This window comes from Vidua chalybeata, chromosome 3 (assembly GCF_026979565.1).
Source record: "Vidua chalybeata isolate OUT-0048 chromosome 3, bVidCha1 merged haplotype, whole genome shotgun sequence".
Taxonomy (NCBI): domain Eukaryota; kingdom Metazoa; phylum Chordata; class Aves; order Passeriformes; family Viduidae; genus Vidua; species Vidua chalybeata.
Window position 1 is genome coordinate 67,695,271 of NC_071532.1, and position 24,238 is coordinate 67,719,508.

At 40.3% G+C, this 24,238-nt stretch overlaps 1 protein-coding gene across 1 annotated transcript in view; it reads right to left on the bottom strand.

Moving 5' to 3' along the window:
• SLC16A10 (solute carrier family 16 member 10) overlaps window positions 1–17,859 on the bottom strand; it is a 65,883-nt gene extending 48,024 nt beyond the window's left edge. Inside the window, exon 1 of the mRNA XM_053938756.1 lies at window positions 17,018–17,859. Coding sequence (XP_053794731.1) covers window positions 17,018–17,387 — 370 coding nt within the window. The 5' untranslated portion in view covers window positions 17,388–17,859. The remainder of the gene's footprint in view (window positions 1–17,017) is intronic.
• Between the last annotated feature and the right edge of the window lie 6,379 nt (window positions 17,860–24,238).

The window sequence follows — 24,238 nt, forward strand, 5'->3', positions numbered from 1 at the left end:
TTGAAATAACATACTTCTGCATTTTATACCAATTTATTCAAAGACTTTTTTGATAGATCTAATTCTAATTACTCTAATATTTTCATTATCAATATACAATTCTGCAATGACAAATACAATATTGACTTTTCTCCCATGATAGATTTATTTCCGCTGTGTGCAGCTGTTATAATTTTTTTAAAAGCACTGGGGTTATGCTGTGGCAGAAACAAACCTGCAAACAGTAGGCTGGGTTTGATTCTACTTTTGTAATTTCCTAAAAGCATCTCTGCATTCAGAAACAGAAGTCCCTGACTGTAAAAGCAAATGCTGTTTCTTTCTTATGTGCTGAAAATAAAACATGGTGCATTTGCAGCAAGTACCTGTGACACACAGTACACAGCTTTTACACGTCCACTGTAACCAACCCGTGGATGATATCTGGACAGTGACTGGAGGAGGGCTCTGAAGCCTCCATGCCCACTCTGAATACAAGTCAAACAACTTCCAGGGATCACAGTTTGTCGCTAAAAAAATATCAATAATAGTGTCCTTATATATGGAGTCTGCTATATTCTGATGTTTTGACAATAGTTAAAATAAACTGAAGGGGAATAAAGAAAGCTTACCCTTTTAAGCTGAGGAAGTTTCAGAGATTCCACAATAAAGACTGTCTATAGGACAGAAGTGCAGTTCTCATTGACAGGCAGAAACATATTGCATGAAACAATTACTTCCAATCAGAGTACTTAATCCAAGTTAACCCAGGATACTGTAATCACTTTGCCAGAATCCCTGTGGAGTTTTGATCAAACATGTAATGTATTAGACATTATTATAAACAGTGTAAAAAAATCTGAATGACTATATACTGTTATTTGTGAAGACCAGACACAGAACAGGAATTTGAAAGAGAAATACAGATTTTTATAGCCTCAAAAAAATGCATTGACTGCCCATAGCAACAATCTGCAGAGACAGAAAATACCCATCAGGAGAGAAAGATCCAGGAACCTTTGAAGTACTCCTTAGTTATCCTGCAAATAAAAGGTTTTGAAAATTATTTAACAGACATTTTATTGTACAGGGAAAAATTTTACATGTATTTGAGGCTTGCTTGCTTTTCTAGTTATTTTTGGGCTCTGATGTTTCCAGATATATGTGTAGGGGAGGAAGTCTGCTCCCAGACCCAGTGTAGAAGACTCCAGGGAGGTCAATGCCACTGAGCAGGAACTATGAATGATAACTCCTAACACCTCCTTCACGCTGCTCTCCAAAGGCAAAGCAGTAGGACCACCAGTGAAAAGCAAGATGACTTTCAAATACCAATGCCCTAAAGCCATAAATCACGAGGCCATGCAGTTATGAAGAACTCAAAGAATTTTGGACACTAACCTGCCTAAGTTGTGTCAAATGAAGGAGAGTAAGGAAAACTGCTGTAATGTTACAGGGTAGACAGTCTAGAGCTAAAAAGCACAAGCCTTCCTCTACATCTAAATCAGAGGACCAACCCAAAATAACAGTTACTTCAAACCCAAAATGGTTTGGTCATTCAAACCAGCAGTACATAGTGTATCTTACTGCACATACCTCCTACCGTTGTACTGCCAGAAACATTGACAAATTTCAGTCTCCAGCTTAAACTTCAGTTGATAAATAATAGTAAAACTCATAAGGGTGTCCCAGTTTTGGCCGGGACTACACTACAACAAAGGGGAAGAAATAATATTTATCTCCACTGCATATATTTCTATATTGCAAAGTTCAACTGCAATAATTAGGAATAAAAGATTGAAAGCTCAGAAGCTCAGCTGCTGTTCATTTGTGGTTAACCTTTTTTTAATAGTTCACCAGTTCTGACATCTCCATAAACTTACAAAACTAATTTCTTTAAGAGCTAAGATCTCCTGCTCAGCAAGCAATTATCCCAAGATTAGTGTCTGGTAATTAATTTATTCTCTTCAATGAGCAGAAATAATAGGAATTGGATTTCTGTGACTTAAGCAGCTCATGCTCAGTTACCACCAGATGCTCAAAGTCATCACAATGAATCAGAGCAGGAAAATACATTAATTGGATTAAGTGTTACTTCTACATTTCCCTCTTTTCAGTTGAAAGTGGAGAACATCTTACCTCATTTAACATAAGGAACGTAAAAGTAAATGTAATAAGAGTAGTAAAACTATTAAAATAACAGAAGAGTATTTCCACTTTCCTGCCTTTCTGCTCTGGTTTGAGAGATCAGAAAAGCAGACAGCTGCAAACAGAAACTGTAGAATTCATCTTCGTAATTCTCACCAGTAAAGTAACAAGGGCTGATAAACACAGGAACTCAGAAGACCTGACAATTTTCTGCTGAAGATCAACAGCACAACAAAATCTTGAGATTCATTGTCTAGATAACATTCTTAAGGAGAAAACTGAACCATTTCAGGAAGGAAAAAACACAAAATTATTCTTCAAGCCATTTTCTAACAGAGCAGCACTTATCTTTTCAGATACTGCCCATATACAGACAATAACAGTTAGGAAAAGAAGGAAGTGGCTCTTCATCTCCATGCAGATACCCAGCAGTGGCACTGGTTGTCTACACCTGTTTAAGCCAAAACCAGGCAGCATGCTATTCCAAACTATTTTCACAGCAACTGGTCTATTTCAAGAGAAACTAAGGGAATTACAGAACAAAACAGTAAAAAAAAAAAACAACAACCAACCAAACACACACAGCCCTCCAACACATAAAAGATAGAATATTCAAGTTAAATAAATGATAAAAACAAAATAGAAACATTTTCATATATAATATGTATTGATTATATAAAAAAGTGAGTACCAATGGTATTATAATCAAGTTTTTTTTTACATCAAGAGATCAGCAAACAATGTCTAGGCTTTCAGATTCAATTTTTCTGTTGTTTTATTTAACCTCTAATACCAACATAAATGTAACTACAAATTCCTTGTTATAGCTAATACCTTCAAGTTTTAACTGCTGCAAGCCCTTAAGTGGTTTCCTTAGAATAAGAAAAAACAATATCAGAATGATTCCACTTGTATTTGGATATATCCACCTAAAACCTAGTTAAATTATTTACCTATTAGACAGCTTCCTCCTAAAAAAAAAGGTTCCAAATTCCATTTACAAGTATTTGGTTATCCTCCTGAGATGCAACTAATGCATGACCAAAAGCATCAAATAGCATATTAGCCCAGCCAACACTTAAAAAAAAAAAATTGAGTGGCAGGTACCAACTGGCATCTCTCAGATACTTTGGCAAAGCATTAGGTCCTGCCATGACAAATTTCAGAGAAGCAATGTACTGCTTCAGAGAGGAAGCAATTTGCAGTTTCCAACTTCTACCAAATGTGGGACTCAGCATGAATTCCCTCTCCCAGAGACAGGACATAACTGGCTGGCACTGGCTGGCATCTATGTATGCCAGCAGCTCTATAACCGTGCTAAGACCAAAACTGGAAACAAAAAGGTTAAAGGGAAGTGGGGGGGTGGGGAGGACACACCAAGCAGCTCTATCTTGCCTCCAAGAAAAAGCTTTACAAGTCTACCAGTTCTGGTTGGTAAACTACTTCAACTTTCTGGATGTTTTCACACTGATTTTTTAATCCTTCTTTGTAGCCTAACTTTGCTCATCAAGAAACCACTCAATCATACCTGGAAAAGCTGCCTATAACTACCTCATATTTGGAAACAGATGAAATGGATCCAGCACCTATAATTACAGTCTAACTGTTGGGAGTTATATAAATGAATTTAAGCATTCCAACTACTAGATGAATTAACCTTTCAAGAATCATTCAAAATTGTTAGCCATGAAGTCAGCATCAGCCTGTTTTCCATATGCCATGAAGTAAATTCTAGAGCAATTAGAAGCTGAAGCTCATACAACATCACATGGAAGACCCATCAGCAATTAGAGCTAAATTACTGTCTACATACAAGATCAGAGCATCAAAGAGTGCCACAGGGCATTGCTTTCTGTGTCCATCCTATCAGGCTCTGATAACCTTCAAAAGAAGGATAACTTTGGCAATAAACCCCTAAAAATCCAACTAACCAGGTTTGTAAATGTGACCTTTAAGAAGCATGGACTGGCGTGCATGTCATTGCAGATCCTGTTAGAGCAAAGACCACAAAGATGTACCACATACTCATAAGGGTATGACAGTACTTTTTGGTGTTCTACAGGACACCTAGAGCTGGATTCGACTTGCATATGAAAGCACCGGAGCGAGGATGCCTGTGTGAGTGAGGAGTCAAAGCTCCCACTAGAGGCAGTGGAGATCTAGGCAGCACAGCTTGGGTTAACTGTAGAATTTCAGCCCACCCTAAAGTTAAAAGCTGGCATCTGCCCAGCTGAGTAATTCTCCACAAACCACTAAATATACTCCACAGACCTCCATCTAGTATAATCTGCCAGCTGAGTTCCACACCTTGCCAGTTTTCTCCAGGTGTAACACCACTCTTGCATATTTTGCATCACTGCCTGAAAACGCCACCCAACGTACCAGTGCAGCAAACACAGACAAACAGAGCAAAGCTAAAGGAAAAAACCACCAATGAAAGCAAAATGCACATTACTGGTACAATGTGATGCCAAGCATCACAGAATGTCTGGCACCAGTGCCATTTAGGAAGACTGTGTCTCACATCAGTATACATCATGACTTTCAGAACATAAAAAAACCCTCCAACCATTACATTTGCTTCAGCACTCCCATAGTGACCCAGATAAAAACATGAAAAAAAGGTAAGGGGGAGGAACAACTATATATAGCTTACCCATTTATTATTTTAACACAGGCCAGATGTAACTACTGAGGACAAAAATGTACATGTAATACTTGAAACTCGCCTTCAGTTGGAGACAAGCATATGAACAAACCAGTTCTAAAAGCCTATGATACTGTCTTGTATCACAAAATATTCGTGGTACCCTTGTCTTACACTAAACTGAAATTCATTACTTACAGAATTACTTATTTCAGAAGCTATGCCTGTCTAAGCGAAACCAATTGCACACAGGAAAGTGCTTTACACTTATAAAATTACTTCATTAAAAATGGAGAGGTAGCTAAAGACAAAAAGTAACAGCCAAAGCAAACAACAGTGCCAACAAAGCATAGCTGTACAAGCAGTACAAGTCAGTTTAGAAGACAAGCACTTACATGAACAAACAAATCTGTGTGGATGCAGCATTCTCAATGGAGGGTGGCTTAACAAGGTGTCCCACTTTTAAAATAAGCAGATACCTTGGATCTCCTCTTCACCAGTCCTAACAGTAAGTGGAGGCTCCTTTTTCCTTCCTCTGCATTTACTCTAGTCCTGAACTCCACTCATTTCAACTATCCTTGTGTAAACACTGCTAAGCTGTTCTGTAACTACTTCTTAGCCTCCCACTAAACACTCATTTACTCCCCCAATCACAAACTGTTCATCTCACTATTCAATTGATGTCTGTTTCACACAAAGCTATACCCAACCCTTCACCAAAAGGTTGGGCATTTCAGCCACTTATTTAAGAAAAAAGGACTTAATTAATTATATAATTTCACACTTGGCAAGATTACATTAAAATGAATTCACTCCCAAGCTATGAGTTTTGCACAAAAGATAGGTGGTAGTTCTGGCAATAATGACATGGAAAGTCTGAGAGAAAAAGTTAGTTCATGGCCCCTGTGATTTTTCTGTCATGCAACTGAAAATTCATAAAAAGCAAATAAACGGAAAGGCAAATCATATCCTGGGGTGCAGCATCACCAGCCAGGCAAGGGAGGGGATTGTCCCACTCTCCTCTGCACTGGGGCGGCCTCACCTCGAGTCCTGTGTGCAGCTTTGAGTGCAACAATATAAGAAGGGTATTAAGTGTTAGAGAACATCTAAAGGAGGGCCACAAAGATAATGTAGAGTCTATAGGGGAACCCCATATGAGAAGGGACTGAGGTCACTTTGTTCATCTTGATGGAGACTGAGGGGAGACCTCATGGCAGTCTACAACTTTCTCATGAGGGGAAGAGGACAAGTAGACACTGATCTCTTCACTCTGGAGGCCTGAGGGAATGGCCTGAAGCTGTGCCAGGGGAGGGTTAAGTTGGGTATTAGGAAAAGCTTCTTCACCCAGAGGGTGGCTGGGCACTGGCACAGGCTCCCCAGAGAAGTGGTCACAGCACCAAGCCTGACATAGCTCAAGAAGCATTTGGACAATGTTCTCAGGCACATGGTGACTGTTGGAGTCACTGTTACTCATTTCTAAGTACAACCACTCTTAATTACCTTCTGGAGTCCACTGAGCCTTCCCTACTTCACCTTTTAGTTTAACACAGAAGAAAAACAGTAACCAGGTTTTAAGCCATTGGAACCAAGTTGCAGTATCTTAGTCACAGAAAATTTTCTCTTTCAAAAAACCAAGTAAGTGTGTTGAAGAGGAATTCCAGAACAGTTTATGGAGCACTCTATAGATCTCTGCAAAGATGAAGAAAAAGCAGAGCCCTCACTCTCTTTTGTTAAAGCAATGTCTTGATAAAAATAATGAAAGTCTTCATTTTAAGAATGCTGTTCATATTATCCCCGCACAATAAACACTGACCAGCAATCTCTCAGACTGAGATCCTACCCCAAAGGGCTAGCACTCTGTTTCCAGAGAATTCACACTGCTTATAAATAGCAAGCTGTGAGAAATGGTAAGATTTATCACCTTCAGAAGACAACATAATTTCAATTTGAAAATTTGCTACAAGTTTTAAGTTTCTATCCTTTCCATTCTGATCCATAACTGAAAACGTAGAGAAATACTGTCCCATTAAGAATCCACACCCTTTTTTGTTTGAAACTCCAGAACAACCACATAGATCCAGATGGAGGCAGTTTTAAAGACATGACAAAAATTTTCACCTCAAAAATGTTAAGCTTACTGTTTATAGCACCTCTCTTACCTACTCTGATCATGAAAATATGCATCTGGAATGCAGGTAAGTGGGATACCACATAAACAGAAAAGAAATATCAGTTGTTCAGACAGTATCCCAAAGAACAAGCGTAGTTTGTAGAATATCCGCCCTTCTCAACCTGTATTTTCCCAATACAATTACCCTTAATAAATACAACTAAATTACTTACAAAATATTTTAAAATATTTTGACCAATTGCTGAAATATTGACATTTTCAGATAAAGTTATTAATATAGTATACAGTTGCTGGAACAGACCTCAATGCAGAGACTGAGCATAACATACTTTAAATGTATATGTAAATGTAACATACTCTAAATAAAATGCTTTAAAAAACATAGTTTAAATATGCCTTAAATCACATATAAAAAAGATTAATACTGCAGCATGAGGTTGCATAAATTGCATGCAACATATTATTTTCTTTGCCTAATATCAGAAAAATAAAAAAAAGGCAGAACTCTAGAGCTGGGCCATGCTGACTGCATACAAAGACTAACATTGTCCATACCAATTTTGTGCAGTTCTACTACAGCCTTCCCACTAATTTACCCAATTCTGTCCCAGTCCCCCCACACACTTTCAAGGCTCAGTGATTTCACTGCATGAAACTAAATAGTCATTAAACTGCTGCACTACAAACAAAATACTTTGATATGTACAGAGGTGTAAAAAGCTGATAATGCTTCACGCTTCAATTTGTAGAAAAATGGGGTTATTCTGATAGGATTAGAAAATACATCCCAAGCTTGCACATTTAAGCTTCCAGAAAACTTCCTAGTGTTGATTTAATTTTCTAGATCATTGCCAGTACCCAGCTGTGGCAGAAATTATAAGTTGAGGGTTCTAATTGCTTTCAAGTCTGGAATGCAATGCTGGGTTTTGAAGAGCCTAAGCTAAATAAATATTTCAAAGGTAAGAAATTACTTGAAGTTATAAAAGAACAAAGGGCAACTTCAAATTCCCTTTTGTGTGCCAAAATCATAAAGGCTTTCTTTAAACTGCATACCTTCAGTTTTGTCACACACATGACAACTTAATCCAATGAACTCAAGGGGCCACAGGCAGTATTTTCACAGATAAATCGAAGGAGAATCCAAAAGTCATCATATAAATAATATACTCAAGATTCTAAAATATATTATCTAGCCATACTAAATCAACTTTCTGATAAGGCTGTTACTCTGAACCATGACACATACCATTGTCATGTCCAAAATATGCACCACAGTTCAGGCTCTCAATTTCAGTCTCATGTGCTTTGAGGTTAACAGCATCTTTAGGTAAGGCACTGCTACCACACCTTCCTTCCTCTCATAAAAACAAGCAGCACTGTAGAAGCACATGTCATCAGCCAGTTCTAACAACTTTGAAACTACTACAGTATGCACCAAACTGGAGCACACTGACAACAAACAGGCTCAGTCTGACCAGTGGAACCCACTGAGATTGCTCCAACCCCAGCATGTTCAGTTACAACACAGGATCAAGTTACTGTCCTAGAAAGCCCTGGCTGTGTACCCTAAGCACACTTAGTGCTTCCAACTCTTTGGACAAGAGCTACAGGCCTCCTTGGACCAACCAAATAAATTTGTTTCACACTGATGTCCTTGTTGCTCAACTGCTCACTGTGTATGTGGCTTTGCTGCTATCCCAACTCTAATCTAGAACAGGCTAAGCAGCTCCTTAAGAGACACGAAGCTAGTACACACCTGGGTACAGAAACCAAAGAAGGCAAAGTCACAGAAGTCAGTCCAAGGACAACAGGCAGGTTTGGAGTGCTGATACCAGAAACAACATGGACAAACGTCTCCAAATATACAGCCCATCTCCAACATCTCAACTCACTCAGGATCACTTGGTAATTAATACTAACCTTCTCTTTTCCTCTTGAATTCTTTCACTCTTAAGCTTTCAATGCAATATAGGAAGTGTTAAAACTAGGACATTGCTAATTAGAACAATCTCTTTTGATGTTGTAGTTAAATAAAGTGGGGATTTTTGGGTTTTACTTTCTTCAAAACAAACTTTCCTACCTGGTACACAAGAACACTGTTCCTGTTTCCATATAATGAATTTGCCACTAAGAAAGCTGTGTTTTGGTCCAAAAGAAATGACTGCTCATTCATTCTAGAATGCAAAAGCTTAAAGATCACAGTTTATTTAGAGCATTACATCATAGTGTTTTATCCTTGCTCAGTTATAGCACTGATAAAATACAGCTAAAATTATGTGGTAGCACTATCAACATACTTCTTTACAATGAAGTAGGAAGACTTATTTTATTCACTCAGTGCATTTTCTATTTGTAATATTTTTATTGAAACATCTTGAAAAAATGGCTAAAACCCAATTTAGGAGCCAGAAGACAATCTTTACTGCACGTTTTACAAATCAATTCCCAGAGGACAACAGCTAGAGACTACGAAAATTAAATTAATAGTTAATATGTTTTGAATTACTTATTATCCCTTCAATCTATGCTCTTAAAAATGCAAAAAAAAAGAAAAACTATTGGGTACTTGGAAGAGAAACAAAGTACAGCTCTGCTGAATAAAGCACACTGCAGAAGATAAACAGCCCAAGATTGCACTACTTCTGCTTACTCAGAAAAAAGGCAGCAAGGAAATTGCTTTACAACTTCCAGTCTAAGTCCAAGTCCCTACCATCTAAGTGACACCATGTTCCATGGAATTATAGACATACTGCTGATAACAAAGAGGCTGGGCTCAACATCTCAGTAATCCCTTCCTCTGTGTGGGAACAAACTGGCACTGATCATTTTTAAATTGGTCCCATCCTGACTAAAAGGCTGCTATTAACTTAGCTATTAGAACCACTCATTCCTATCCAGTTCCCATGAAAATTAAAGGCAATATCCAAAACAGCTGCTGCTATTGTAATAAATTAGATTTCTGAAATGAAAACAGATAGTACAAGATCACAAGGGAATGTTTTCTCAGAATTGTCCTTTCTGTACATATTTGCTGAAGATTGAACAGCAGTGGTCTAAGGCTGCATGGTTTGTTCACAAAATTAAAGAATAAAAAAAAAAGTCTGTGGAGCACATAAGAAAGAACCTATATCATTCCTTCACACAAGGACTATTTTAAAACCAGGCAGTTATATTATCAGTGCTACATTAGCTTGGATGCAAATAATCAGTGCATCTCCTTCCCTGGAGTTCACAGAGCAGAAGCAGTTTCAAATTGGGTAATTACTTGCTGAGCATTATAGATGAGTTTTTATTTTATTTTCAATAAAATCCTTATTTTCCTTAGCACTACACTGCAATAAAAGAATTTTCTGAATATTTTTCTCATTTCAAAGCATGATCTTTAATGAGTAGAATTCTACTAAAAGAGCGTGGCAGGCAGCAGGCACTCAGACACCTGAGGAGGTGTGTGCTGGTGCAGTATGTATGTTACCAGGTGAGGGAAAGGTGGGAGGGGGTCAGCACAAAGCACAACACTGGAGGTGACAATGGATTGACTTCACCTTCTCTGAGCCCTTCAAGAGTCAAAAGCCTGAAACACCAACAATGCCAAAGGTAGAGCAGGTGGTTTGATTACTACTGTGAGTCCAGCAAGGGGCTGCAAAGATAAGGGAACTGGAGCATCTGACACAAGAGATGAGAGGCTGAGAGAGGTGGTGTTGGTTAGGTTCAAGCAGGAAAGGCTGCAGGGGGTAATCTTAGCATGCACAAACACCCCATGAGAGGATGTGAAGAGACTGAGCCAAACTCTTCTCAGTGGTATTGTGATGACAAGCAAGAGGCAACGGACACAAATTGAAAATAGAGAAAATTCCATTTAAAGGTAAGAAAAATCATCTTTGCTCACAGTAGCCACTGTGGCTACTGTGGAGGCATTTTGGAGGCTGTGGAGTCTCCATCCTTGGGCAAGGTCCTTAGATGCCTGCTCCAGTAGACATTGCTCCAAGTGGAGGGCTACAGTTTGTTATCATGTCTAATTAACTCAAACTGGCTAAGAGTAAATAGACATATATACATATTATGCTATCATAGTTTACGAACAGTGCTTCATACAAGACTAGATAAAAACTCAATAATATAAAGAGAGATCAATAATATTTAAACTTCAAGGATGGCCTTCAATAACACTCCTTTCAGGAGGTTAAAGAAATCATGATAAAAGAAACTGAACATTATCAGGAAATGGAAAGTGTCCAGAGGCAAAAAGACTATGTTGAAAGATGAAATCATGTTTATGGAGAGGCAAGCACTAAGCACAGCTACATCTTGCTAAGTCTAAAAAAAAGGTTTATTAATAGACATACACATTTTGCTAACTTCCCCTTTAAACAGCAGTTATTTAAGGCAACTCAAAAATGAGGAAGGGATCTGAGAAACCTCAAAGAATGGTTGCCAAAAAATGGATGAGTAAGATGGAATTGAACAGACTACATGGACCAATTAAACAAAACAAAGTTGAAGAGCAAGGAGTAACACACACTGGAAAACTCCAAAGTCAACTAAGCTTCACTGACTGCAGGTACTAATAATAAGCAGCAAGAAAAACATTATGTTATGCAAATAATGCAAAATAGACAGCACAATGTCATCATACTACATCACTCATGCCAGAAAACAGCAAAGCCTCATTTTGTAACATGACACAGTACCTTTTTTCTCTACCTTACAGAGAGTTAGAGCGACAGAGATATTGACAAAGAAATAACATTGGGAGTATGAAATGTATTTCACATGCAACAAAACAATAATGAATAGAGCACAGTAAAACTTAGAATTTCAGTAGATTTGTATGAAGGAGATTTTAGAGGATATAGTTTTGTCTGACAGGCAGCACACCAGAGCTCATAACTTGATGCATGTGGATTTAATGCAGAGCAGTGACAACTGCCAGTCATCTTTAGAATTCTATAGGGAAGTTTCATCACTATGAAATTCAAGTACTGCCTCTAAAGAAAACCATAAAAATTATCTGGTAACTATCTTTCAGACCTATTAGGAATATTATTCTCCCTAACAAAGCTGTTTGTTGCAAGTTAACCTGCTATTGGAACAGGAAGAACCTAACCAATGTGAAATTCAATATAAGGGAAAAAAAAAAAAAAACCACAAGAAGACAACCTAAGTAATCACTCTGCAGACTAGTTGACAAGACTACAAGGGAAGTGCTCCAAAGGTATAAAGACATTGCATGTGTGTATGGAAAAACAGCAGTGGTATTAGTCATTCTGGTCTAAACAAAGACAGCATACTACAGAAATTGCCTTCAACTTTCCAGTTTGACCCAATCATCATATCAACTACTCCAAAATCTTCATTTACATAGATATTTATAATCACAATGCCAGGTCAAAGGAGTACAAAAATGACTGCAGCTGAATAAAATTAAACACTATTTATACATCAGGTTAGTTTTCAGGTTAGAACTCGCTGTTGGTTCGCTGCTCTGGTTTCAGTAGCCACACAAGCATGAGAAGGAAAGCAGACTACAGCAGCACTGATAATCATGTGCACTATAAAAGCAATTCCATTGTTTCCTCGTGTAGCCATTTTTTTGTTCAAAACTGAAGTCCAGCTTTTTGTGGAACTACATCCTCCACTGCAATGTAATCCTTATTGACCAAGGTGTTATACAGCAGTACACTTCCTTGTACCTCACACAAATTATACTTGTGTTCTCTGACAACTTCTGCATTCCAAATTTGATTTACTACCTCTTAAAAAGAAAAGTCAGTTGCTCTCTCATAAACCACATGGCACAGGTCCAGCCTGCCAAGGTTCCCAGCTCACTGGATACAGCAGCCCATAGACTTAAAAACGTAAGTGTGGTTCTGAAGGACAGTTACACAATAAGGACTTGAATTACATCAAAATTGCTGATGGTCTTTATCTCTGGAAGAAAACTCAGGAAGATATCAAAAGATTCAAGAAAAGAGTAAATGAAAACTTCAAACTCTTCTGTGAAATTATCTCTTGTAGATCTTTGTAGTCATTCAACATTATCTCTTCAGTATCTGAATTACAGCCTGAATGTGAAAGTAAAATCAGAATTCTCCTCCCTTCCCTATCAAACTCTCAGCAATCCAGGGCCAAGAGTTGTGATGGTGCCAACAGTGTTGAGCCAGCCAATCAATCATCCCGATATCCAGATATGTCACTAAAGGCTGCACCTAAGAGAGCCAAACCCAGAGGCATACAAGCACACAGATAACCAGTCCAGGCAAGGTGAGGTGGTGTTTTCCAGGAACACTGGCTAAAAAAGCAAACACACAGATGCAGAACTCTAATAGCAGTACATGCTCCCTGTGCAGGTGGTACCTGTACGCAGAGGTGTACTCAATACTTGTACATGAGAGAATAATCCAGTAGCGTTACAGAACCAGCACTGCAAATCATAGAACAACTGCAAACACCGCAAAACATAGAACAACGAGCAATTAAAGTAGTGGAACTAGTAATTTTACCTGACTTTTTTTTTTTAATGAAACCTACCATTTTTCTCTCTGTTGCCACTAGTATCATAGAATTTATTTGCCTTTTGAAAACAAGTATGGGTACTAAATCACATAAAAACCTACATAACAGAGGCAACTATCAAGAGAGCAAAACACGGCACTAGACTGGGCTCACACAAATCTCTGAGATAATGGGATGGGCTCAGTGCCCCTCATCCCAACTCCAATAGGGAAAGGAACCAAGTGCTCTTCCTGTCAGACCCTGGACTGGTCTGGTTCAAATCCTTTCCCTTCAAGAGTGATCAGACCACAGTTGCATTTGAACACTAGAGACCAACTAGGTCTGCCCTATTTTCAAGGACCACGAGCCTCCTGTACTTCATTGCCATTGTTTTTTTCCACCCAACTCGTTCCTCAAACACAATGAATTATAAACAATGAACAGAGTAGTTTCCTGAGACTTCAGACACACCTTTCTAGAAGTTTTATACTTACACGAGGTACTTTTCCTCTTCTGGAGTTGTGAATCAAGTAGTTTTTGAACAAAAAATGGCTACACAAAGAAACAATGGAATTGCTTACTGCACTACATAAGCAAAGAAATTTGGTTTTCGCTAATATATATACCAAAATACTGAAGGAATTTTTGAACCTTTTATGACCCACAAGTTTTTCCATTAATACTCCTAAATCCAGCAACAATGTTAATTATAGCTATTTATCTTATTTATCCAGTGCTGATGCTGCATGTTGTAAACTGCCTTGCTCATACTTTTGGTTCCTTCCACTCCTCATCTGCAAGGCAGAGTCACTTCTTGACTACATCTTCCTCTATTCTGCCTCCTCCCTTCTTGCCTTTCACACTGATAAACACCCACCCATCTACTAACACCAACAAAAATAGCACAGACTACAATATTTAGTGCCCTCCCATGTTGCCTTGCATTAACTTTTAAGATTCTCCACTATGTTATTAAGAGATACCAAAAGCAGCTTTTATTATAACTACTTAATTCCTCTTTTCAGGAAAAATACCAGGCAAGAGACAACTACTGACTGGTCCCAAAAAAGCACACAAAAATCTCTGGCAACACACATGCTTTTGGCAACAGCTAAGTAAACCTGTAGTAAAAAAAACCAAACTAACAAACCACAAACAGACCTGAATTCTTTGGTACTGTGGATCAACAGCAAAATTCTGGAGAAACCTGGGGTCCTTAAAGAAATTACCTGGAATACTTGTGCCTCTCAAAAAAACAGCATTTCAGATATTCGAGAAATCTTTTTTTTTTTTTTTTCCCAGAAGGATTAGACTATTAAACTTCACTTTCCAAAGCAAAGCCCCACAGCAAGAAAACTTCCATTACAAATTCCAGTTTTCCAATTCATTAAACCTGACTAACTCAGTTACCACTGCCAGGTTTGAGTTGCAATCAGTCCAAACAGAAGAGACTCAATGGATTAAGTATTTGAATCAATACCATGGGAATGATCAGGCTAGACTTTTCTCTAACACTAAAATCATAGTGACTTTTCCCTTCCAGTACCCCAACTCATCAAGGTACTTTCAGGCATCAAAAGGAAAGGAACGTTTTTTATCTGCTGTGCTTTTGTTTACAGGAGACTCCATGTATTTGTAGTCCTCCTTCGCATACACACAAGTCATCTAGTCAAGGCAGCTATCTTGCAGTATTTCCCCCAATTTGAACCCATTTGGATTTTAATAAAAAAAGCAAAATTAGTGCCTTCTGCCTTAACCAAACCAGAATATATCTGACAAAGCAAAACAAAGTGCAGCTGTAACTTTATTTCCCTTCATATCACTTAAAAAGCAATACAGGAGGTGCTGGCTATATTCTGGACTCAGAACTCCCTGCTCTTCCTAAGCAGGATGCAAAACAACAAGGCTTTAAAGCCAGGTTCCATTTCCCCCCACTGTTTTCTGCAATTGGGCAAATTTTCAAAAACATGAGTGGAGCACACCCACAATCTCACCTCACTTAGACACCAGACACCTTCTGGAAGGCAGGAGATAATTTCAATCTTTCTCTTGTTGATTATTTTGACTACTGCACTACCACCTGAATACCTTTTTTATTTTTTCAGTACAAGACAAATTTTAAGAGATTGTTACTACTGAACCAGATACTCAGAAGAAGCAATTTTTACACTTCTGTACAATGAACAGGCAGAGTATCAGCCACCCATTTGCTTCTGCATTTCTGACTGGGCAGGGGCTCCCAGGTCAGTATGCAAATGTTCACAGCATGCTCTTTGAATCTCATTCTTCTCCTGTGCAGGCTAAGGAGCCTAGGCACCTACTTCTGAATGTGCATTTCCCTTCTGAGAAACAGGCACTGCCCAACCTGACGTGGAGATGCAGCTTCCCATCTTCCTAGCTCAGGATCACTAGGGAATACACCTTGTATATCACTGCAAAGTGTTCAAATGCTGGGAAGAACATCACTTAATGCTCCACCACAGCTTTTCAGCTTTCCTACTTCAGTCTAAACACCTGCCCTGGTTTTCTACTTCAGACAAAAATAGTTATTAAGCTGCAGGAGGAAAATTAACTTCTTTGTCTTAACAGCTCAACTTTAGGCCCACTTATGCAAGTATTAAGGAAGACATAAATTTCAAGAGGTCTGTAACACCCACTCTGTACTGAAAAAGTTTTCTAGAAGGTTTACAAGTCTGCAAGGCATTTTTTAAGAAAGGAACAAAAATATTAAAGACAGTGTTTATTTTTCAGTATTTAACTTCAATAATTTAACATGAAACTATCCTTTATGTAAGTCAACTTTATTATTTACTATAATAAAATATAATTTTAATTCTGTTCCTTAATTTCAATTGTTGTTATTCTAACAGCCAAAACCTGCATTTCCTCAGCTTACAAAGTCAGAGCACAAGACGCTTTCCACAGAAAACTTACATAAAATAAAACAGAATGCATGCTCACTTTTTAACTAATTGACACGTGTCTAAAGTGCTTTAGATCAATAACTTGTGAGAGTACTGTTAATGTGCTTAAAGTTTAGTAAATATCATTAGCTTCATACCGGTGAGTTTCGTGACAGTAGTTGCAGCAGTAGCTCTTCACATCAAAATGCAGGGTTTGGCAACAGTCAAGCCCATTCTTGACATAATTTTAAGTGTCACTACACCTCACTCTTAATTAATCATTTAGGCTAACCTTTAGGCCAACGGGGGCAGGGGAATAAAGGTTTCTGCGAGGAGAAGTGTGCATTGTAACCCATAATGCACGACAGCGGATGCCTAAAGATGCAGTTGTGGAAGAAGCGAGAGCACACCTGCTCCTCTCCCGCAGCTTCTCCCCCAGGATGCTGCCCCGGGGGCAGCGTTGCGAGCGCGCACGCTGGCAGGGGGAGCCGCCCTTCCCCTCGGGGGGATATTCCCGAGCGCCCCAGCAGGCTCCGGCCCGGCCCGGCCCTCCAAAGGGGTCTCGCTCCTACGGCCCGGGGCTCGGACACTGACGGCCGGAGCGGCGCCGCCGGCAGCGAGAGCCCCCGGCCGGGACGCCTCTTGCGCCCGGGCTGCAGGCGGGAAGGCCCGAGGCGGAGCGGGCTGGAAGCCGCCCCGACCCCTTTCCCGGCCGCCCCTCACCTGTTTTGAAGACCAGCTGCTTGTCGTCGCTGCTGCCGAAGAGCCGGAGCATGGAGACGAAGAGGACCCCGCATGAGTTCTGAATGCCGAAGACGGCGCCGTTGCACCACATGGAGGCCAGCATCACCACCCAGCCCCAGCCGCCCTCCGGGGGCTCCGGCACCGCAGCGCTCCCGGGGCAGCTCGGGCCCCTGGGGGCCTCCTCCGCCGCCGCCCGGGGCTGGGCCCCGCTCTCGCCGCTCCCGGGGCACCACTCGCCGCCGTTCTCCCGCCGCGGCTCCTCGACTGCCGGTGGGCCGGGCAGGGGGGTCGCGGCAGCGGGGTCTCCCCCCGCGCCCTGCGGCTCCAGCTGCTCGCTCACCGGCTCCATCCCCGGAGCGGGCGCGAGAGCCTCCAGGCGCGCCGCTCCCGCCTTCCTTCTCCTTCTTCTCCTCGCGACCTCTCGTCCCCCGCCCGCTTCAGCCCCTGGCCGTGGGGGCTGCGGGCATCCTGCGGCGCGCGCTCGCTCTGTCTGTCTGTCTGTCCGCCCACCGGTGTGCGGGACCGAGCGTAGCCGATACACACCCCTCTCTTCCCGCCGCGCCGCCGCCGCTTTATTTTAAAAGGGGGGCTCCCTCGGGGGCGTCAGCGACAAGAGCGTTTCCCTCCGCGCCGATTGGCCGCCGGAGGGGAGGGGAGGAGGGAGGGAGGGGGGCCGGGGAAAGGCAGGCGAAGCCACGCTCCTCTCCAGGGCCCCCCCCACCTCGCCCGCCGCTCCGGCTCCCCGGTGGAGGGGGTGGAGCGGGGCGGGACCGCGCCGTGTCGGCGGCGGCAGCAAGCGCACCGTGCCGCGGCCGCCCGGGGAGGGCGAGCGGGGAAGCGGAGGCTGGAAGTCAGCGGTTAACGGCCGCCAGGAAGGGGGCGGGAGGCGGGCGAGCGCCCCGAGCCTGCACACAGGTACCGCGCACTGCCCTCGGCGAGCAGAGCGGTAAACAAGCCCCTGGCCCCGCTCCCGGGCCCTGCCCGCTCCCCACGAGGCAGGGCAGCTGCGCCCGGCGGTGTCCCGCCCGAGCTGGGCGAGGGGGAAAAGTCTGAAACTCCCGCCCCGGCCGTTTGCAAACAACAACGAGATAAAGAGAAGCCGCCCCAAAACGCGCACCCCCCCGCCAAACACACACCCCCACACCCCCCCTCACACCCACTCTCGCCGGCTCTCGGCCCTGCCCAGCGCTCTCTGGCCTCTGCGGAGCTGCAACGCCCACCCTCCTGCCCGAGGGAAGGGCTGCCAGCCCCGGCACGGAGGCGCCCAGCTCCAGGCCCTCGGGGCATCCGCTGTCCTCCGGGGCAGCTGTCCAGCTCCCCTTGGGACACCCTGTGCCAGGGGAGACCGTGCGGGAGCTGCTTCTGCCCACTTGTCTTTCCTGCTTTTCAACAAAGGAAGAGAAAGTACTTGCTCCTGCACACCTCTTGACATGTTTCCCATTTGCACAGGGGCATCAACTCTTGACCTTTCCTCCCCACATCCAGGGAAGTGAGAGGATAGGGAAAGCACAGGTCAGGAGTGTTAAATGACAAGTTTTTGATTTATGATCCTGCTTCCAAGCTTGCAGACGTGCATCTGTTCCGCTGTTTAGCAGCTACGTACGTTTTTAGCAGTTTGGGCACGATGAGGAAGATGGATTCTTGAAAGAAAATCAGCGGATTAAATCTGGATGCTCCGTCCTTCCCTGTGAGATCTGGAGGGCTCAAAGCATCCTCTTGCATTCATACACCATCCCAATTTCTTCCCTCAGAGGCTGGGCTGCTACTGCTGTGCCTGCTGGCATCCAACTCCCCAGCCTGCCTGCCAAAGCCTCTTCCTTTTTTGACCCTGAATCACCTTCTCCATCTTACCTACCGGTGGCTACACGGGAAAACAAAGCTTAGTCCAAAACAAAGCACAGCTTCTTAAGAACATATCTTCTGACTCAGCACACATTGCTCTCCACATGAAAAGTAGTAGTAGCTAAAGAAAGAAAAATAACAATGTAAAATACATTTGTGATTATAATGAAGTGCATTTTATAGTTGCACTAATCTTGCTGCACACTCACAGTCTTGTTACCCGTGCCCTTCTAAGTTAAACATAAAAAATTACACATAAAGATATAGCAGTGGAATTCAGAAAAATAAAAGCCCAGCAACGAAACACAATATAGTTTTATGAAATATGTAATGATTGTCAAAGGAAAGAGAGAATATTTGGCCGACCACTGAAAAACACATCTGTTCCCCCCAAGGAACAAGTCTGGATGTTTATTAAAACCCCAAGCCTATGATAAGCTTAACTATGCTCAAAATATTTCATGTCAAGCGATTTAACATGCAAAAGTTAATAGTTCACATTCTCCTCCAAGTTTTTGTCCAGAAGCTGTTTCCTAAATCTGTTGAGTTTTCTTAAAATAATTAAAGCTTCCTCCACCACAACATTACATTTTTTGAACAGTTATGACAGAGCAAACAAACCTTTTTTGGATTCAGATTCAATCTTCATTACATGTGTTAGCAATGATTAGCCTAATTAAACTTTCAGTTGCATAGAAATAAACAAGGACAAAATCCAAGACTGGATCTTAATGTGACTGATCCAAGGGGTTTGTGGTTCCACAAACTCCTAGATATATTTCTAACTCTTAGTGAGACTCCTCAGATGGGAGTCCTGAATGGAAGCCTGTAAACTGTATGATGGAAAGTTAAATCAGCTTGAGGGAAGTGCCATGTATTTTTTCCGTTTTGGACAGTGTTCAATTAAGCCCAAGACTAATGCCCTCTCTGCATATTTTTTCAAGGTAATATTTATGTACTGTAGTTTCATTTGCGTGTTTCCTATAAACACTACTATGACTCCCCCACTTTTTAAGATAAAGGATGTGTCTTTAAGACAACCCATTGTGAACATATTGTGTGTAGCTTCCACTTTCGTGCATTTCTTAAAAATGATTCTATTTTCCAGTCATTAAGTTTCTTATACCCTGATTAGTATGAACAAATTATTTTCCCTTTCTCCTCACATTTGGGAATGCATAGTCAGAAAATCAGATTTTCCAGTACATACAGATGTCTATAACTATTCTGAATGTTTCTTCAATATTCTGTACTTTGTTGTCCTATTGCTGTTTAGCTAAACTAAAAAAAATATGTAGTATTTATATTTAAAAAAAATTTAAGCTCGTGGGGTCTTCCTTTACAGACCTTAACTAGGTATCTAGAAACTTTGTACCTCTTTGTTACATTCTGCTTCTCTCAACAGCTAAGCCTCTTCCCTTTTGAGAGAGGTCTCTTGAAATCTCAGCTATTTCCCTAGTAGTTCCCAAGAACAAGAACAATAAAATCTCACTCTTCATAGTCAGATAATTTCCATAGAAGATGTACTTTTCAAACAGAATATGGGCAGGTTTGACTGCAGTTTAATTTCTGAAGTTTTTGATTTCTGGTTTTTTGTAACCCCAAAGATTCACAATAAAAGCACTGTTGTTTAAATTATTACTATCAAAGAATTTTAGAAGTATTATTTGAAAAAAAATAATACTATGTCTGGAATAGTATTTGGAAGGAAAGCCACCTTTTTGGCTCTGCTGTTTGAGCCCTGTATGTTCACAAGAAAAACAGCTGAAAAGGAAAAAGAAGGAAGATGAACATGAGATAATCACCATAAAACAATGAAAATAAAGAGGTTACGTAGATATAGAAGATATACCTTGTATATAGATAACTGCATATGTTTCAGCTAAATTGTTGTTATAAACAAAAAGAAAAAATCATCAAACCAACAGCAAAAAAGAGAAAAAAGTGGAAAAAAGCAAGAGAGTATGGATAAGCTGAGAAATGTGATGTGAGAAAAGCCTTGGGTTTGTCTAAGATTCCTTTCTGCTTATGGTAATGTGCTTATTTTACATGTTTTATTAGTACCCTACAGCTGATAAGAAACAACAGTTTGCACACAAAAGACAATGCTCTGCAACAGACATCTGCTATGTTGGTACTTAGGCTGTGCCTATTTTAGAATCAATACATAAAAGACCAATGCCAAAGGAGGAATTTGCCCTATCATTTGTGGTCTTTCAAATGCCCCAGGGGCCGGGAAATGGCATCTTCTGCAATCCTATCTGAAATTCTAGCCAGCTCCCCATTAAACATTGACTCCCTCTCTCACAAGCTATTGAAAATAGACCAAGACTTCAGTAGCTCTCACATGCAGCATTTTCTGTGACCATAAAGAATATCTCAATTGCCTATGACTTTAAAAAAATTACCTATATCGTTGAAGCATGCTGTTAGCGACACACCAACACAGCTTTTATATAAACCATTTTTTCAAAGTCATGTAGTATTCCACAAAATAAAGTGCATAGAATGCCAAGCCTGAAGAGTACATGTTCGGAGAGATTCATTCTTCCTTCTTCTGTTATCTGATTGGAATTTGTACTGTAATCAATGAAAACAGCATGCCTACATCATCCAGAAAAAAAAACAGGTCTTCAGTAAAATGTCTAACTTTATCACAAATTTTCAATAAGAAGTACAGTAGAAGCAAATCCAAGAAAGAAAAGAACTATACAGAGAGGACATGAGGCTAATATAAAATCTTGTGGCCAGTTAGACTAATGCATGATATTAATGATTAAGCCTTTCTGTTCTTTAATTTTCAGCTAGTATTATTAAGACACCTATTCAGCAGAAGGACTTGGACTTAGGTCAGAAAGATGAAATAAACAGGATAACCATTAAAACATTAAAACACAAAAACATATGGTATCACCAACTGTGTGAAGATCAACATTAGATTAAATCCTATTCAGTAAGCAGTGTTTATGCATCTCTCAGCCAGACAGGATGTTCTACTGGTGTTTCAGACTGGGCTCCAGCTGAGTCGTATGAACTACGAGGGCTGCATCTGACAGCTGAGCAGATGAGTCACATTTTCAAAGGCAAAACCCACAGATTTTACTTGTTTACTGAGGGGAGTGTTGCAAGTGTCTAACCCAAATTTGATAATACCTACAGTAGAAGTTTTCTAGACTGCTATTAGTTGTCAAGATATTGGTTCCCTCCTAATTCCACAACCAGTATGAGAAAGGGAAAGAAAATAGACTAAATGTCTAACTAGTGAAGCTAAGGAAAAGCAACACATTCAGTTCCCACTTTTGCATTTATTTAAAACACCAATTCCAGAAAACATTTTCCTTTTTTAAGTTCACCTTATGGCTCAGGTCTGGCTCCTTTAAAAATTAAACTCAGGTTTAGTTTAACATTCAGTGAAGAGTGGACAGGACTTGACCAGTTGTTGTCTGGAATATGGTTGACACATAGCTGCTACTATTAAGGGTGGGCAAGTGAAAGATAGTGGCCTTGCCCTTGCCAATCCCCAGCTGCATAAAGCTAAATTTTTGATGGCAGACTTTCAGTGCAGGATTTCTCTAGCCTACCTTGTTCTCCACTGTGAACATCTGATCAGGGACGTCATCTATGGAGTGCTGGTAGGTGGGAACAGGGGCACAAATTACTTCAAACATTAACATTTATGATGAGATACATGATAGTGAAGGAGCCCAGATGACTAGCTTAGATGTACAAATGAGAACTCTAGACACCTAAAATTTGGTGAAATTAGTCCCATCCATGAATATTAAGTTGAAGAACATCTTAAGATAATTTTTATTCTGACCTCAAACACAGAATTTGTTTTGATCCTATTGCTAAATGAGGAAGCATGAAGAATACATTGTCCTAGCATGATCATTCACCTCTCTCTTGGCAGTGAAATAACTAACAGTTCTGGCAACATTCTCACTCAGCTTCAAAGTTAACATCTCTTTCAAATGAGCAGGAACTGCTTCAAGCCATTGTTTTAGGCTATCTTCAGGCTTGGTTTGATACCACTGTGCAGGTCAAGTATTTCATATTGCATGCATTATCATAGGATCTAAGCACCTCAGAGTTCCTTCCTTTGTTTATGTAGATTTAATATCTTCCAGACCACCTTTGCAATCTCAAGAACTCAATTTTGTTTTCAACAAAAATTTGGAGCATCTGAAAAGCAAATGTTTTACCAAATCATCCAAATCAGATTGTTGTCTAGAAGCAGATTTTAGCTGGTTGCTCAGTGGCCACTCAGTTAACTTTTCAGGCTGCAAAAAGCTGAAAAAGAAAAAAATCTACTACCTCTGACAGTACTACCTGGAATGAAAAACCACCAGGAATAGAAGTGGCACTAATCTTGCTCACTTGATCTTTAAGAATTCTAATTTCTATGGAAGTTAAATTAACTTTGTTGATCACTGTGGTCCATTTGTCCCTTTAAAAATGTTTCTGTATTAAAGGCTATAGCAAGGGCTTGCAAGTGGTAGTGGCCCCGTTTTAAGGTATGATTTACAGCACTGTCAGCATTTTACTTACTAGGTAAGCAAAACTGTGTATCTAAGTGAGTCAATTCAAATATTAAGGCATATGAGAACTGTTAACAAAGTCTTCCATGTAAAAAGTCTACTTGCCTTTGCAAATTGAACAGATTTGCATTGAGAAATACAACATTAAAAAATCTGACATTTTAAGACTGTTACAGCAGTACTAAATGCAGCAAAGAATAGTTTCAGGCTGTACATATTTGCATGGAAGTATTTAAACTATATCAGACATTAAATATATGGTAAATAATTTCATGCATCTACCTTGCAGCTGGTACAGAAGGACTTAATTCCATTCTGTTTTTCTTACTCATGAAGAGTTTCTTTAATATGTGAAAGATTAACAAATGTGATCTTTTTTCTTTTTTCTTTTTTCTTTTTTTTTGTATTCTAAATGATTGTTGTCAGTCTACATCTACTTTTTAACTATCAGCTGAAATCCTGAATTTGAAGTTGGATATTCCACAAGAAAAATCCAATCTTTTGCAGATCAGCAAAAAAAAAAATACATACTCGCTTTGGTTCACTTTTTCCCAATATTTAACACACAATTCATCCAACGTATGGTAATATGGGTAAAATAGATTTCAACAAAGGTGTGTGAAAATGCAACATTAATTTGCAATTACTGTATTTTGTGAAATAAACATAACAGTTCTTGTTAGCACCATTAAATACCTCCTCTCTTTCAAAAGCAGAATTAAATTAATTTTTCTTTTGACAGGGATTTTTAAAAAGTTAAATAAATCCTGTATCAGTGGCCTTCTTCTAAATATGTATTTACTTTGTAATTAAGTAA